Raw genomic sequence first — 18,351 nt, forward strand, 5'->3', positions numbered from 1 at the left:
AAGGATGGTGGGAGAATGTGGAGAGTCAGAAACTGAACTTGTAAACAGAAGGAGATAGTATACAAACCTCTGGGCATCTAAAGCACAGTGGAGGAATCTAAAAGGAAGGACGCCTAAGGAAAACTGAAGGCTCATTTCACCTACCTCATACTTTGGCTAAGGAAAACTTCTAATCAAATATATTTGGATCTGGGTTTTGTGTCTCCACTTGGCCAATATAGAGAGCCAAAGAGAAGTAAGGTTCTTCTTGAAGATGTGTGTTATTCCCCAAAGAATCTTTTAGGAAAAGCAAACAGCCCGAGAAATATTTGTTCATTAGATGTGTTCTGGCAGCAGCCAGAAAAATCCAGAAAGTACTAAGTACATGCACATACACATAACACACTTGATTCTTCAAACACTTGTGATTTAACTCTTTTGTTATCAACTGTCATTATGAAGTACCTCTTTCTCCAGTAAGTGTATTGATAAAAACCAGTCAAACTTATTTCAAATATTGTTGACAGTGATAGAGTTTGGGTCCAAAAATTCTTACAGAAAACATTGGTTGTTTAATCCAGTTTGCAACTATCAGTAGGACAGATGATTTTTTTAACATCCTCATGCTTTTTGTTATAAAGAAGGTAAGTACTCTCTAGTGTCTTGCTTGATTCAAGAACATCCTAGCTGCCGAGTCTAATAAGCTATAGGGCACTCTTCTGGAATCTGGTGCTGATACATTCCACATGTGACCTCATTACCTCTGTAAGAAAATCCTTCCTGCTGAATCAGATGGGTTTACAGAGGCACAAACATAACAATCTATGTCTTTTAAAAACTGCTGATGTGTCTGTCCTTTGCCTTCTCAAGAGTGGGAAGGTTCCCTCTTTCTCTAGATGAAAATCCATACTTTCCCGGTGAGAAGTATGGTTTGCCCAAGGCAGAGCGGCTTGTAATGAGAGAGCTTATCTCCCTTAAAGTCATCGTCACTTCCTGGCTTAAGGTCCACAGCCTCACTCCCACCTCGGCTCCCTGAGTAGCAGGTGGGTTCACTTAGGACAGCACGTCATCCAAACCCAGCAGCCATGTTCTCCTTTGGTTCCAAATGTACTTTGTGAACACCAAGACCCATCACAGGAGTTTATACAGCTAGGAACAGAGTCAAAGAGACCTCAGATAGAGAATGGGTCAAAGCAGTAGTTTGGGGCACTGCATTACTGTAGCAAACTATCAGATTCTTGCCATTTCCCTACTCGAGCTGAAGCTGACAACCTAAACACGGTTAGATTTCACATGAGCCTGAGACTCTGGGAGTCAAAACATGAGAAGAAACAAGATCCCACGTATCACATGTGAGGCTGTGCAGGCAGGGCCAAGTCAGCTGGGTCAGCTCGGCAATGTTCAGAGAGAAATATTAAGTAATGTCTCCCTACAGGTGATTGTTTCATGTGCTCCAAACTGTGGACTGTTACCCTGAAATTCTGGCAGCCTTATCCAAAGAGTAGCTCCTCTTCAACTGTTATTCCTAACTCTGTGTGGAGAGACATTACGTGCTACACATACCTAATTTTGGTATCCTATCCAATTTAATGCGTGTGGGCCCAACTGTTCCATTCAAGCACTCTAAATGCACGTGCACACGCGTGCGTGTGTGTGTGTGTGTGTGTGTGTGGTGAAAGGTAAGGCAGCGTGCTACATTGTTCCTGTGTGTGGATGTGTCATTTCGAGAGTAGTTTCTGAGCGCAGCCCAGAGACCTGGTTTCAGATGCCTGTGAGGCATTCTCAGGCTCATTAATAATGGACGGCTCTGACAGAAGCAGCCTTGCTCGCCTTTGTTTTCCACCGTAGATGAAGGCAGACATGGACCTCTCTGTTTTGCCAAATAACAACCATCCTGACAAATTCCTGCAGCTTGACGTGAGGTCTTTAATGAGGAACTCAGCCCTTCTTCAGGCCGGTCTGGTGAGGTTTCCGGGAGGGAATTACCCTGCTGCACAGCACTGGCAAAACCTCATCTACTCACAGGTAAGGTCTGGGAGCACCTAAATATGCGGGCAGGGGCTTGCTTCTTTCTCATTATTGGCCACTTCATCATTTGTGCAAAAAGAAAACTATAGGGAACAGAGTACAAGGTAGCTGCTCACACTTGCCATAGAAAAGGTCTTTCTCTCTTCCTTAGCATAAGGAGACTTTCTCTGATCACTTTATAAATTCTGTGAATTTTCCCAACCATTCGTTTTCCTCCAAGCACTAGCTTCTCAGCCTGTCATTTTAGATTTTGCCTAGCCCTCATTTTATACCTTCCCTTTAAATTTTTTTCAAATCAATTACTACATTTGCAAATAAGGCTCTGGGGGGAACCCTACCTCTATCTTTTGGATAGTCTAAGCGTAAAGCATCAGAAGCTTACATTGTGTGGGCTCATGCATGGCCTCTGAGAGAACTGAATCTTGCTTCTGCCTCATTTAGACTGACTCCCTTTCATCTCATGCAAAAGAGACTCAAACAGTGGAACAATGGCAACCTAATGATGGAAAGAAAGAAAATAGAGAGAACTCTCCACCTGGGAAAGGTGCTGGCTATTATTTTAGAGGTTCTTTTTTTCCCACAGGTGTCCATGTGGGCAAGACTTAACAATCAACCTTCAAGCCCAGACTTCATTTCTTGCTTTCTTCTTTTGCATCTTCCTTCTTTTTGCTAACCAAAGGAGAAGAATAAAACTGTGATGAGTTCCATGTGCTGAAATAAACATAAATAAACTTGACTGTTGCACAGCTCATGAAACAGGAATAATCTTTGTTTAAGATGTGAGGGCTAATGGGGTTAAGGGTTAGTCAATTTAGAAACAGGAAGAAGCATGTCATTTCAGAACAGATGTGACTGACCTGCAAAGCCCTGCAAATCATTAAATCCTTTGGAGTGGCTCAAAGTCCCTAAACAGAAATTTGTTTTCTTTTAAGAAACAGTTGCTACTCATGAGTCCTGGTGTAAAGTGACTCCTTTGTGGTGTGTTTGTGGGCTCCTCGGGACCTTTATCATGAGATCATTCAAAATCAAGTACACTTGGATGATTATGTAAGTGTTTCCTCCATCTATGAGGATTTTAATTTATTCCCATTGTAAGGCAACCTATTATGAAAACTAACTTTTCAAAAATTTTACATCCTTCCCTTTTGTAATCCTCAAAACCCATCCATACACACCTTTTTGGTGGTTGCTTTTTTTGTGTTTTGTTTAAGTTAAATGTGATGAAATTTCTCCTTTGTCTTATTGTTTATATCATGGAATAAAATGATTCAAAAATCAATTCAGAAAACCTTGGCCCTCCTGTGCTATGAAGTTTAGTCTAAGAAAACATATCCAATAAATTCCTTTGAGGTTGGAACACATCGATCTAACATCTTTTGTTTAGTACTGGAGCTGACCTATTTCCTTCATGTGGAACTTCACAGTTTAAAGCTCTGTTGAATGTTGTTCCTAAACCTGAATGAAATGCAAATTTTTAAAGGGCATCTCTTTCAACAGGCCCTGATGTGTTGATATAGTTATTCAGGGCAAACCAAGAAGGTAAAAATCTGCTTCATATGTCTTTGAATGTTATCGGTAATTGTAAACTATAGATAAACTTTATTAAGTTATACTTTTACCCTAAAATAAAGTGTTAAATGACTGAATAAATATTTCAGTTCAATATACTACTGAAATAATGCTTGGAGAGAAGGAGTAAATCAATTACAAATTTAGTTAGTTGGGTAGGTGTGGCACAGATTATGAGTAAAAACAATTATATTCGCTACTTTAGATTGCAATATGTCAATAAGTAATTCTTCTCTCCTGGCTGGATCTTAAAATCCAGGAGTGATATATTCATTGGCAAAAAAATAAATCTAAAAGAAATGAATGTATAAAAGTTTTAAGTAGCTGTGGGGATACCTGGAATAAGGCACTGAACATACCAGGTGAATTTAGGTGTTAGGGATGCAGAAGGTGGTAGGCAGCTGTTAAATAGTTCTTAATTTAAAACCCTCACTCTGTTGGCTTAATGTCTCATTCTGCTGGAGAGACATTAAGCCCATTGGGAGAACGTTGAATAAAGAGATTTGAAACTTGGTTTCTTGTCTCAAATCCACAATAAACCAATTTGAGAGACATAAATTATGGCCCTTATTCAGTCCATGCCTTAGTATTTCCATTTGCAAAATTAGGATGATGCTCATTTTACATATTTCCTTAAAACTGAGAGCAAATAAAATAAGGTAAAAACAATTGACAGGGTTTCCTGTAAGAGTATAAGAAATGTGTATCATCATCGTCATCGTCATCATCATCATCATCATCATTTGCCAGTATTCCAAAATGTGTTAAAATTACCCTATCGTTAGAATTTGGAAAATAGCCGATAATACCACTTGCATTTTGTGATGTATACGGTGGATACAGGGGGGTATGTGTGCATGCAGGTGTTAGAGTATGTAGTCAATGCATCTGTCAAGCTGTGTGGCTAACTCAAGCAGTTAGATTTTATACTCCCATGAAATCCACACAAACTTCAGGGTGGTGTCAGCTTACCCTTTGGTCTCATACCCTCCATGTGCACGGTGTTTAGAATTCAGACTACCTCATGGAATGTCAAAGGACTTAGCCTACAAACATTGCCTTCAACGTTGGTAGTAACTCAACAGTTAAAACAAAGATCTCCTAGGGACTTGCCTGGCCGGCCAGTAGTTAAGACTCCGCACTTCACTGCAGGGGCCACAGGTTTGATCCCTGGTCAGGGAACTAAGATCCCGCATGCCGTGTTGCATGGCCAAAAAATCCAAAAAACAAAACAGAGTACTGTATTTATATCCATGATTTATCTTTTAAGCTTTTTTAAAATTCACATTCCACCTTCAGAGGCAATTCTCTAAGCCATTTTACACAAACGGAAGCAATACCGTACGTATAGAAAAGTAAGCACAGATGTCCTCAGACATGCCAGTATCTCCAGACACTGTTCATTCCCTCTGTGTGGATACACAGGTCACCTGTATTTGCAGGGAGAGAGTACAAGCAAATATTTCTTGATTCCACTAGATTTATACTTCTTAAATTCTTTCAACTAGAGAAATAAAGAAGCTTCCTAATAAATTTCTTTTCAGTGCAATGAACAAACTTTTGCCAAAACCTAATGTTTCTGGTTGTTAAAATAATTTGGGGCATGTATCTGATGAAGGCATCTGGAATTGTATCCCAAATATTTCTGCCAATCCCTTTATAAAACGAGGTAATAAAAGGAAAAAGCTGATTCCTTTTTTTTTGGTATAAATGATAAAACATGTTTTTTCAGATATTGTGGTGGGATTTTTTTTTTTTCTGATTAGAAGTTAGACTTCAGAATCTTTTCAGGTTAATCTGTTTCTTATATCTTTTCCTGGCTTCCATCACATCTGTTTGAGAACCCAGGGGATTTCTGTACTAAACCTGTGAACTGGAACAAAAGACCAAGGGTAAGGAGGTTGCTCTTCCCTTGGTTTCTACACAATGTCATTTACTGGGTGTATTTCCCAATCACCTTTCCTCACTTTTTTTTCAGTCTTATAACTCTTTTCCCCTTAAATTCTAATGTCTCTTCTTTCTATCTCAGTTTCTTTTTGGTATATCATAACTGTATTTCGCAATCTGTCTCTGAACACGTGTCATGCCTTCTCCTGGACTGTCTCTATTCCCAATACTCCATTTCCTATTTCAAAAAGAACAGCCTCCTATGTGCAATAGGCTCCCGTTTTTAAGCTTATATTTGGGCAAATGTTATAGGACTTTTGAGGTACTTAATTTATTGTCTAGGAAGTAGATTGAGAAGCATCACTGAGCTGCTCAGGCAATTATCAGGACATGATTTATCAAGTTATGCTAAATTTACACAGTTCACAAAATCTCCAGTGGGGTCAGAAATTCACCCTTGGATGGTATGCTGCCAGAAGCATTACCCACTTTGTCCCATCACGCTGCTCCCAGATGAGACCCAAATGCCTCTGGCACTGAAACTGTATTAAAAGCACTGTGTGTGTCACAGGAACACATGTGGGACTCCAGAGCCCAGGTTACATGGAGAGGAAGGCAGGAGAGGGGGTTAAAGAGAGGTCTGGGTCAGACCAGGAAGGCTTCAGAGGGTGTTGTCTAGATTTTTAAATTTTATCCTGAAAATTTGGAGGGGTTGATGAAAAATTTTAAGCAAGAGGATCACATGATCAAATTTGTGTTTCATAAAGGTAACCATGCTAGCAATTTGGAAAACAGAATTATTGTGGTCAGTGAGGAGCTGCTTTCCAAGAAAAGTTGTCTGTGGGCTCACATGTGCAATATAAACAAAATGCCTTGTTTGCATTGTGATTATGATAGGAATTACATTGTATGTATAGACCAAACTGGGGAAATGGAAGTCTTTTGATCTTGATTCTCCCAGTTCATGAACATGGTATATATTTCCATTTATCATGCTCTTCGTATAGCCTTCAATTATGTCATATAATTCTCCACATAGAAGTTTTACATATAGTCGTAAGGTTTATATCTAAATACTTATAGTAATTACTGCTGTCAAGAATAGGACCTTTTAAATCATGTTTTATAATAAAGTATTACATATGTTATTGATTATTGTATATTGATTTTGAATCCAGAAATTGTATTAAAATCTATTTTACTTTGATGGTAAATATCCCTGTAGATAATCATGCCATCTACTGTTTTGTTTCATTATTTACAACCCTTATTCCTTTTATTTATTTATTTAATTTTTAGTGTATTGCTCAGAACTTCGCGATAACATATGAATGTTTGTGATTACTGGCATCCTTGTATTAATTCTGAAACCAAGATAAATGCTTCTAATATTTGAACCATTAAGTAAACAGTGCCCTGGAAGTTTTGGGCAGATTCTCTTAGTTTAAGAAAGTTCCCTACTATTTCCATCTTGCTAGGAAATTTGCTCTAAATATGTTTAAATATTTTCCAAATATTTTTCAGAATGTACTGCAAACTTCTGTGTTGTTTCTTTCCTGATAATTGGTGAGTCACATTAATCTTCGAATATTAAACCATCCTCCTGATACAACATCCTTTTCTGGTATAAATCTTTCCTATCCTGGTATATAAAATATACATATTGTAGGATTCTGTTTAGCAATACTTTATTAATGATTTTTTCATTTATGTTCATAAGAGAAATTGGCCTATAATAAATTACCTTTTCTTTTACCTACTGCCCTTGTCTGGAGTTTATACCAACTTCATAAAATGAGTTGGGGAGTATTCCTTGTTTTTCTATATTCTAGAAGAGTTCAACAAGATAGAAATGAGATAGAAATAAGGTAGAAATGATCTGTTTCAAGAATGTCTGAGTGCTGATTACAACACTCATTCAGCCTGGTGCTCCTAAACCTGTGTATAGTTGGGGTCGATTTTAAACTATTGATTCAGTTAGTCAAATGATCACTGGTTTATTAACATTTCCTATTTTTTCCTTAATTAAATTTGGTAAGTTATATTATGTGGGAAATCGCCCAATTGCGTGTAAATTCTTAAAGTTACTCAGATTATACTCCTATTACACTTCTTATTCTGTGCTATGTAACTTCTCATGTTCCTTTTACATTTCTAACATTGTGGGTTTGTATCTTTTTTTTTCCTCAGAAGTATTACCAGAGATATTTTTAATCGGTTTAGCCTTTTCAAAGAAATAGCTTTCAATATGGTTGATTCTCTCCATTGTATATTTGGGTTATTTTTCTTTATAATATTTATTGATTTCTCCTTCTATCCTTATTATTTCATGTTGACTATTTTCTTAAATTTACTCTGCGGTTTCCTTTTAAGGCTTTGAATTAGATGTTTATTACTTCACTAATTTTCTCATTCTGCTTTTATAAAGTGAGCATATATGCTTATAATATTCCCTCAAAAGCTATTTCAGCTCCATTTTTCATTTTCATTCTGCCTAAGTTTTTAAATTCCCATCATTTATTTGAAATGTGTGTTTTAATTTCTACAAAATGTGGTAATTTACATTATCTTTTTGATATTAATGTCTAAATTTCTAATAAGTTGTCTGTGATCAAAGAGCATGATCTATATTAATATTGAATGTTTGAAATTTCTTTTAGAGTCCAGGACATTACCAATTTTTGTAAATATTCAATGTATTTTTAAAATGAGTATTTTTAGTCGTTGAATAATGACATCAGTGTCTTTGATCAAATGTGTTGGTTTCATTGTTCAAACCCTCTTTATATTTAATAATTGTTTTATCTGCTTGGTAAAAAATTATATGTATAAATTTCTCCTAGTTATCTCAAGTTTTGCTTTATAAATTTGAGATTATTTTACTAGAGGCATACAAGTTTAGAAATATTATATTTTACTGATTATGCCTACATTTATTCATTTTCCACCAACACTTTTTCACCTAACAAAGTCTTTTACCTGAAAGTTTATTTTGTCTGATATATATACTTTCTTAGTAGTTAGGCTAAATTATGTTGTGGAAACAAATATGCCCAAATTCTTAGTGACTTGACTCAATAAAATGTATCTGTCATTCACACAAGATCTGTTGTGGGTGGGAAAATTATCCTAGTGGCTTGCTTCCAAGTGGAACCCAGACTGTTCCTTTTTGAGGCTCTATTAGATCAGAATTTTTATGATGCTTGTAGCTAGAAAAGAGAGAGAGACTAAGCCAAGGATCAGGGATTTTAGGGGTCAAGCCTATGTCCCAATCTAGCTGTTGTATGCCCATGAAGAAGAAATGGGTTTGCTGAGCACCTAGCCAGACTCTGCCGCAGTCTATCATTCTGTTAAACATATATATACTTATATATTTCATCTTCCTACACACAGCATTCATCCTTCCCCAGAGGCACTAACACCAAAGTGAGCCAGTCACTACATTTAGCGGATGTCCCAACCATATCATCCTATAATCTTTGTTGGAATAGGAATGAGATCGCTACAGTAATTCTTCCTTTCTGAATGGGAAAAATGAAAGACGACAGACACTACCCAAAGTAATTCTGAGATTCCACTGAAAATAATGTGTGTGGGTCTCCTTCCTTGAAGGTGGGGAAGGTGGATTAGGCCATGATTCTGCTTTTTAGAAGACTTCCTGCTGCATTGTTCTCTAGGGTCCCCAGTCCTACCCACTAGGAAGCTGCCCCTTGTTCATCATTCTCTTTTGCCGTATCAGAGTGGGCCCTCCCTAGAGGCTGTAGAAGCTTCAAAATTTACTCCTATTTTTGGATATTTGGAGGCATAAGGTTATTGTTATTTTGTTTTATAATTTTGAACAATCAAAAGCTTTTAGGTCTAGGCTTGTGGTTTCTTTGGTCATACATATCTTATAAAACTTAGTGTGAGCTATTTATTAATGTAATCATATCTATTTTGTTGAGGTCAGTTCTATAGGTCAATAAACACACCTTTAGTTATCTTAAGGCATAGCTCTCAAATAGGCTTTTTTTCGTCTGTGTCGCGAGGGCTTCCCTCTGCTGTGTCGGGTCTTCCTTGCAGCACTCGGGCCTCTCTCCTGTGACAGGCTTCTCTCTACTTGTGGTGCATGGGCTCCAGGGCACGTGGGCTCTGTAGTTTGCGGCACACAGTCTCTCTAGTCGAGACGCGCGAACTCAGTAGTTGTGGTGCACGGGCTTAGTTGCCTCGCAGAATGTGGGATCTTAGTTCCCAGACCAGGGATCGAACCTGCGTTCCTTGCATTGGAAGGTGGATTCTTTACCACTGGACCACCAGGGAGTCCCTCAAGTAGGCTTTAATGGTTTACTTTTCTGCCTCCATTTCTCCATCCTTTAACTCAATGACAAACACCTGGAGGCAGTCAGGAATAATAGTTTTGAAACCACACCCTAACAGGACCTTTACCCTGAGTCACTTCGTTCAGCTAAGAAGTTTGTTTTTATTTTTTAATGTTTCATTTGATTTTTCTATTTATTTATGCATGCATGCATGCATGCATGCCTGCGTTGAGTCTCTGTTGCTGTGAGCGGGGGTTACTCTGTTGCAGTGTGCGGGCTTCTCATTGCGGTGGCTTCTCTCGTTGTGGAGCACAGGCTCTAGGGCGCGCAGGCTTTAGTAGTTGTGGCTCACAGGCTCTAGAGCGCAGACTCAGTAGTTGTGGCACACAGGCCTAGCTGCTCTGCGGCATGTGGGATCTTCCTGTACCAGGGCTTGAACCCATGTCTCCTGCATTGGCGGGTGGATTCTTAACCACTGCGCCACCAGGGAAGTCCCAGCTAAGAAGTTTTAATCGGCGGGTTTTTTTTTTTTCCTCAATCCATTTTTTTAAATGATTCTATATCTTAGTGTTTGAGGTCTATAAACAGTCAGATTTTTAACAATAGAAGGCATCAAATTTCCAGAGTTTCTCTACTCTCTTTCTTCTTGCAAACTATTCAGTTCTTTCTCTAATGTCATCTTTTTCTTGTATTACACCAGCACTGTGATCCTTGTACATAAATGCTCTGATTATTTATAATAACTCTCGTACAGCTACAGGGGATTAGATTCCAAATGACCACAGATGACACTTATACCAAACATTTTTCACTGTATTATGTGAATAACCATCAGTCCGGCTTCCAATATCCCTTTCATCCCTTTCCACTTCTTGACTGCTAAGCCAATGCCCACATTTGTAGAATTTCAAGATATCACTTTCTGTATTAAGGAACGTAGGCTAGGCTACACTGTAATGACAAAATATCTCTAACTAAGAAGAAGAAAAGCATTCTTGTGCATGTCTGAGGAAGGGCAGATGGGTCTAGGGGGCAACTCTTTTCCAAGCAGTATCCCAGGGCTTGAAGTTCTTTCATCTTAAAGCTCTGCCATCTCAGAGTCCTTGCTTATAGTGACACAAAAATGGAAAGTGAGGAAGAATGAGCCAAAAATCTTGTTGGAGAACTCAGGGGCTCAGCTTGGAAGTGGTCTCTGTTACTTTTGTCCACACATCATCAGAAGAGCTGGCCCTAGTTTAACTTCAAACAGCCTAATAAAGGCAGTCATCCCTTGTACTCAGGAAGGGAAAACAAAATTGCTGAGTATTTAACCAGTCAAATACCAGCTCTTGTTTCTTTATATTTGCCTGCTATATCTTTTTCTATACTTTCACTCTCATTTTTTCTGAGTCGTTATATTTTAGGTATTTCTCTTGTAAATATTATATAATTAAATTTAATTTTAAAAATCTGATATGACAGTCTGTCATTTAAATAGAGGGTTTAGTCTATTTACATTTAACATGATTATTTCAAAAATTTTTCTATTTTCCTAAGACTTTCTCCTCTATATTCTTTGTTTCAGGTTTCTTACCTTTTAGATTAATTTTCCTTTATCCTTTTTCTTCTGCTCTACCAATTTAGAAGCTATACATTCTTTCTCTATTTTTTAGTAATATCTCAATACTCTCACTGAAATGATTTCTTAAAATTTCCTAATTAAATATATCTGTTAAACTTTTAAATGTACAGTTTCAGTTTTCTCTTATCTTAAAACTCACAAATTAGTGGTTATTATTATTTCTATTTTACCATAAAATCAGTGCTTCCTTAGATTTCTGTATATATTTGTCAGTTTTTTGTTTTTTGTTTTTTTCTTTGTTTTGCCTAGCATTCCTTCTTGCCTCTTAATCTTTCATTCTATTATCAGGTTTCTTCTTCCTGAAGTACGTTTTTTAGAGATTCCTTCTTTTTTCACCTATTAATTGTATATTCTCAGTGTTTGTCTGTCTGAAAGTCTTCTATATCACTCTATTAAATGATAGCTTACTTATACATAAATGACATAAATAATGATTAAAGTGTATAAAGGGTAAATGGGCAAAGCAATGGTTAATACAGAAGAGCCTAGGTAAGCTTTGAAGTGTTACTTTCCTTTAAGTATTTTTAAAAAGAAGTTATTTTAGAGATTATATGAGTAAAATAATGGAATTACTGTTGTTTCCTTTTGTTAAATGTAGTCCATCTAGAATGTGGAGTGAAAAGTTAGAATCAAATACATGCTTTGTTTCCTTTCTTAAGAGATTTTTTAAAAATTTATCAAAATACAAAAGAACCTCAACCATGATTAGTATTTTCTATTTCTTCCATAAAATTCTTAATAAAGTTATTCTATTAATTTTCCCTTCACATGTCCTTCAGACATGGAATTGTCATGCAATGCAAAAATAAATGGCACCAAGTTCTAGGATGAACATCAAACATTCAAGAATATAATTTAGAATTAAGTGCTTGAATGTTCTTTTAAAAATAGCTCTGATTATTTTTCTGTCTTTTGTATATTAGTTTTTCAAGGTCTTTATACATTGTAATAGAAAGTATTATTTTTTCTTAACCCCCCAAACTGTATTTTTCTGATTTATAGAGCTTTCTTATTTAAGAAGCTCAAGGAATAATCCAGCAGGCAAGAAAACTGACAAAGTCAATTTTTCAATGTCAGAAGAATTATTTCTCTTCAAAGATAATCAAAGATATCTAGCCTTGAAGAAAAAAACTTGAGTCAGAATTATGCTAAACTGAAACTATCTAAATTTTGTATCAAATTGTTTTTTCTCAATTCAGAAACATTTTTCATGAGGTCATCCATCTTAAAGATAAACACTAAGTCAAGATGATTTATTATTTCATTACAAACTTCAATATTATGGAATATAAATTGATTTTGAGCAGACCAACGACCTAATAAAGTCAGAGATGATCTCCATTGATCACTAAGTATGTAAAAAATGTCTGGATTAAGAAAATTAGATAAACCTAAGGCTAAAGAGAATGTGAATGGTTTTATCTAGATGATTTTTTGCCAGCCATTTCAGAAGGAAACTATATATAATATTAGTTCACAATTTAGCTTATATAAACACATATTTAATGTGACCTATATACCCCAATAGATGCTGAGGTAATCAGTGTATTGATGATTATAAATATAACTCAGAAAACTATTAATTGCTATTGAAACTTCTCTGTTTAAGAAGGCTGAAATATGTGAAACACATTTATTGAAAAAATTCCTGTAAATTAATGAAATGTGTCACCAGTTTTTAAGGGTTAAACCTAAGTGTTCCAAAAATTAACTTATGTGGAGTTCCTCTCCCGTGATGCCCCATCATAAATGAGACATTACTATAAACTTTTTTTTCTTCTAAATTTTATTTGGCCAATGAACAAATTTTAATCTAAAATTTTTCTACCTTTGTGATAGTTTTGTAGTCATGAGGAAAAAAAGCAAAGTAAAAATATGAAGGTCATACCAGACACAGAAAAACCACTTTGTATGATTCCATTTATATAAATGAATACAAACTGACCTATGCTGTTATCCTACTGGTTATCCTTAGGGAGGGAGAGGGACAGTAAATGGAAGGCAGCATGAGGTGTGCTGGTAATGGTTTGTTTCTTGGTAGTATCTTGGGTTTATTTGGTATGTGAAAACTTATAATATATGTACTTTTATAATATATACATTTTTCTACATATATATCATGCTTTAATAAAAAAAAGTTTTTAAACATCTAAAAGTCAGAATTAGAGCCTTCCAATAGCCAGCTGGTCTGTAGCTACATATAGGAGTGCAATGCTAAGTTAGTCCAGTTCGCCAAGCTGCCTGAAATAAGAGTCCTAAGGGAGTTTCCATGAAAGCCAAGGCATAACTATAAAATGCCTTTTAATCTTGATTTTGCTGGATTAATACAGCAATGTTAATTTTTTTTAATCAGGCATGGAATGCGCAAGTAGAGAGAAGTAAAATGTCAAATCTCAGTGCAAGTAAGCTGGGGAAAAATGGCTTTGCTTAGAATTCTACTACTTGAATTAAAGAACATTGTCCTTTCTCTGTTGTTATAAAATAGCATTTTAATGAATGATTACTGAAGCTCAACAAGATCACATGCAAAGAAATAACTCAATTAATGGTAGGATCCTAGGTCAAACTGGATTCCAGAATTCTTCCTTCATTCATTGTCCTAATCTGTTGGGCTTCCAGGCAGAATCAGCAAGCTTTCAGGTACAGTTATTTCACGTTGCCTTCCTTGTCATCAGTGACCTATTGGTAAGACAAACTTTGTCACTGTGCCTCCTGACAGAGAGAGAAGAAGAATATTACTGCTCAACGAATGAGGAGATCCAGTGCGGAGGGTGCTGTGACCACAGAGAGCCCCCCACCATCCCTGTCATCAGTTCTGAAGAATAACCCACTATACAGTGATGTGAGCTTGGAGGAAGCTATGGAAGAAAGAAAAAAGAATCCTTCATGGACCGTTGAGGAATATGACAAGCATTCCCTGCACACAAACCTCTCTGGGCATCTGAAGGTACTCAAGGCAAAGAATCAACTCCTTTAATTGATGAGGGAGATCAGTTAAATAATCCTAAAAGAAATGGGTACTGAGGTGAAAGGCACTCTTCACTAGGCACAAAATTTCCAGATTTCAGGTCATTTTGGCCCCTGGCTTCACTTTCTCTCTCCTAGTCAGTAGTTTTGTTTATTTATGTGTTTTGTGTTTTACAATTTCAGCAATTACCAGCATCTCTACAGTGTAGAGAGAAAGAAATGGTGTGACACAGAAGAAGGGTTTACCTGGAAGGTATCAGGTTTTGAAAATTAATTTGCCAGATTAAGTATGTTTTCCTCTAGTTTTGTGATCATCTGTGTTCATGAATACTTAAGAGTTCCTTATTCTACATTTATTCAAAAATATTGACTAAATGCTCTGTCTTAGGCACAGTGCAAGGCAGTTCTCATCAAAGATCATTTTATTTCAAGCCTACTCAGTGATTTAAGATTGCAAATTTACATTTTGGACATTTTCCTGTGTCTCAGTAACAAAACAAAACAAAAACATTTCAACACAGGAAAAGTATGCAATGAACTCATTCACCCAGCTTAAACCCAATTCAAGTTTTTCTTTTTTTTCCTTCTGGTGTCACCCACCAAATAGAGGGTCTAGGAATACCTGAAAAGCAGGGAGAGAGGCCCTCTGTTTTCTGAGTGGACTGGATTCCTACCCAGCCTTGGCTTGCCTCTGCCCACCCTAGGGCCAGAAAGGTCTGACATTTTCCAAGTACATTTCCTTTAACAATGTATGTCTGTTCTAAGCCCCATACTTTAATCACCTACAGATTTTTCCTGCTGAAGGGGACAGCATTATGTCCCTCTAAAGTCCTACACTTTTTAAAATCTCAAGTGTGCACTCCTTGAAATAGTGTCCAAAGTCTTTGGAGTTGCTTAGTCTCCTAGTGGATTTAGTGTATCTCCTCCTTAATGTAGCCTCTTTTCCAGAGACGTTTCCATAACAGATGCTCCCCCCTAGCAACAATAATCTTGTGTTTTTTATCAGGAATCTAAAGATCAAGACCTCTAGGAAATAACCTTCTGCAACTAGGAAAAAGTGTGTTGATTTATTTCACAAACATTTCTTGACTGTATGCTAGAGCCTCTATTCTTTTCTTTGTTGTTTACATGAATGACAAAGGGACTATGAAGGTGAATATGACTCTCCTTGCCCTCAAAATTTTATCTAACTGAGCAAAGTAACGATAACTCTAGACAGGACAGAGGAAATGACAAGATAGAGGAAGAGGATAGTGGATAGAGGATAGGAAGAATAGTGGAAAGTGCTGTGCAGATTCAGAAGAGGACAAAGTCACACTGGATTATAAGGAGCCTTTATGAAAAAGTTAATTTATGCTGGACTTGAAGAATGTGTACAATTCCAGAAGACATAGGTTGTTTGTGTGAGTGGAGAGGCCCTCTTTTGTCAGAAGTAGCAAGAAAAAAGGCACATATACAAGAGTGTGAGAGAGTTTGTCAGAACAATAGGTAGTCCAGTTTTGCTGGAGCTACAGTTTAAGTGATAGAATAATGGGGGGGAAAAAGGCTAACAAACAGACTCAAAAAAAAAAAAAGTTCAAATGTAAGGCTAAAGAAACTGAACATTATTGACACTGAGGGGTAATATTTTCTTGGACAGTACCATGACTTATGCTTAGGAAGACTGAACGTGAGTTGCTGGATGCATTGCTTTACGAAAACCAGGGCCGGCCCCCTCCCCACCCGTCCTCTACCTGTACACTCACCTCAGAGCAGAGGCCCATCAGGTCAGAGGCCTGTATGCAGACCTCATGATGCTATTTTGAGAGATGCTTCTGGAAATCATGGCTTTTGTTTTTATTAGGATCTCTTCTTGACCTCATCATTTCAACTTCTTTCATCACCATCCCTACCCATATCTCCTAATTAGCAGACAGAGCCCCCAACCTAATTTCTGAAATCTTTTCAACTACTTTACAGGCCATGAAAGTTCCATGTGCTTTGGGCCCCTCCCATTTTTCTAAATTACTAACTTTATGAACAAGAAAGGAGAAAAGAAGCCCATATTTAGTTACAAAGGCAAGCTATAGGCAGAATGTAAGAGAGGATAGTCCCCATTATGGAAGTTCTTACTGAAGAATGAGGCATTAAACTTGCAGGCAAAGTGCAGGCCTCTGATTAGGACACAGACACAAATGAAGGATAAGAGTGAAGTAGGCAAGGATTTTTAAATCAGCTATCCTTTTGCACAGGTCATCCAAATTTTATTTTAATGTTTTCGCTTTTGTAAGACTGGGAAGTTGAACCTAGTAGCAATGTGATGGAAGAGTTATATTGCCATCACCAGAATCCACCCAGCTCCCCTTCCTCTTTTAGCAGTCTGAAGCTAGTTCATTGCCCTTGTGTCCAGCCATGGAAACTGGCTGACTTTAAGTCCACTGAGCCTAGAGAGGCAGAGAGAAGGTGGGCAGCCCAGCTACAAGCCATTGCAATACTCCAAATGAGAAATAACAAGGCCTGAAGTGGGTCTGTGAAAATAGAGATTCAGCATTCACCATAAATTTGTTGTATGTCTACTAGATGCCAGGTATAGACACAGAACCATTAGCACTGAAAAACAGCAGGAGGAAATAGGAGGGAAAAAAATATATATGTGTGTGTGTATATATATGTTTTAGATGTATAGACAGTAGAGTTTGCAGATGATTTATTGGACATAGGAGATGAAATTGAGTTGAAGACAATTTCTCAGGGTTGAATGGGAGACAAGGCCAGGGAAAGAATCAGAGACATGGGGATTAGGAGGTGATGTGGGAAAGGATATACTGGGTCCTTTCTCCAGAAGGTCAAACAGTGCCAGAGTTTCTGCATGCCAACATGCTGTATTCTGCTACAAGGAAGACCAGAAGACTGAGAAGCATGGAAAAGACTCTTTACTCTGGGTCTTACTCCCCCTTCCATGGAAGTCAGCTTCTGGATTTACTGAAAAACTCAGCGAACATCTTTATCCCTATTATGCCAACAAAATCAAACCCCCAAGGCTCCGCTAAGGCAAGGAATTTTAATTTTATTTCAACTCACTAACCTGATTGACGCACAGTATTTATGAGTTGTAAGAGACACGAAATTAGCGAAAAGATGACAGAAACGCTCTTGTGTTTCTGACCCTGCAATGTGAGCAATTTATTCAGTAAGCCATGCAGACTTCCTAATGAATTCTCATGCAGACCTACAGGTTGAAGCTGAGGATTCCTGGTCAGCCAGGAGGCTGTAGCTGCATGTTCCTGCTATTCAGGGAAGCCTAGCCTCTATTATTTGAGCTGTGACACTTAAACCTCACTTAGGACAGTGTGAATATGGACGTACAGTACCTATACGGCCTTGTTCTGCAAGCTCATTAAGTCTGTAACACTGACTGATGCTACTCTTCGTGTAATTTTCTTTTAGGAAAATCCTAATGACCTACGGTTTTGGTTGGGAGACATGTACACACCCGGTTTTGATACCTTACTGAAAAAGGAAGAAGAACAAGAGAAGCATTCAAAATATTGTCGTATAGGTCTGATTTTGCTCCTCATTGCCTGCATCTTTGTTTCCATAGTAACCATTAGCACCTTTTTCACCTAAAGAAACTGCCATAGACACAGTGACTTTACATTTCTTTAAAATCTTTCTAAATAAACATTTGCAGAAAAACTTGTTTATGGAGTGTGAATGTATTGTTCATGGTTCAGTCAAATGTAATTGTCCCGTAGAATGCAAACGTTGTTTGAGATATGCTAACTTTCTCTACTTTGTCCTGTGAAACCTTTGTAAGAATCCCAGCCTGAGCTTTGTCCTTTGAGAAGCAAGAATTCTGGGGATTGCAACCACTGAAAAGTTAATACAGACAACCCAAATTAAACACTTTGATAGCGAACAAAACAGCACCAACAACTGTCAGCAGCTTTGTCCTAATGCTTACACTATATTCACCTTGTATTTATTTCTATTTTTATTTATTTATTTTTGTTTATTATTTTT

At 37.2% G+C, this 18,351-nt stretch overlaps 1 protein-coding gene across 1 annotated transcript; it reads left to right on the forward strand.

The window, feature by feature from the left end:
* Positions 1–1,839: 1,839 nt before the first annotated feature.
* On the forward strand, positions 1,840–17,955 carry MINAR2 (membrane integral NOTCH2 associated receptor 2). The gene is made up of 3 exons (XM_036845903.1): positions 1,840–2,004; positions 14,102–14,329; positions 17,776–17,955. The coding sequence occupies exons 1-3, from the start codon at positions 1,840–1,842 to the stop codon at positions 17,953–17,955; spliced, it is 573 nt and encodes a 190-aa protein (XP_036701798.1).
* Positions 17,956–18,351: the final 396 nt, after the last annotated feature.

This window comes from Balaenoptera musculus, chromosome 3 (assembly GCF_009873245.2).
Source record: "Balaenoptera musculus isolate JJ_BM4_2016_0621 chromosome 3, mBalMus1.pri.v3, whole genome shotgun sequence".
In the NCBI taxonomy this organism is placed as follows: Eukaryota; Metazoa; Chordata; class Mammalia; order Artiodactyla; family Balaenopteridae; genus Balaenoptera; species Balaenoptera musculus.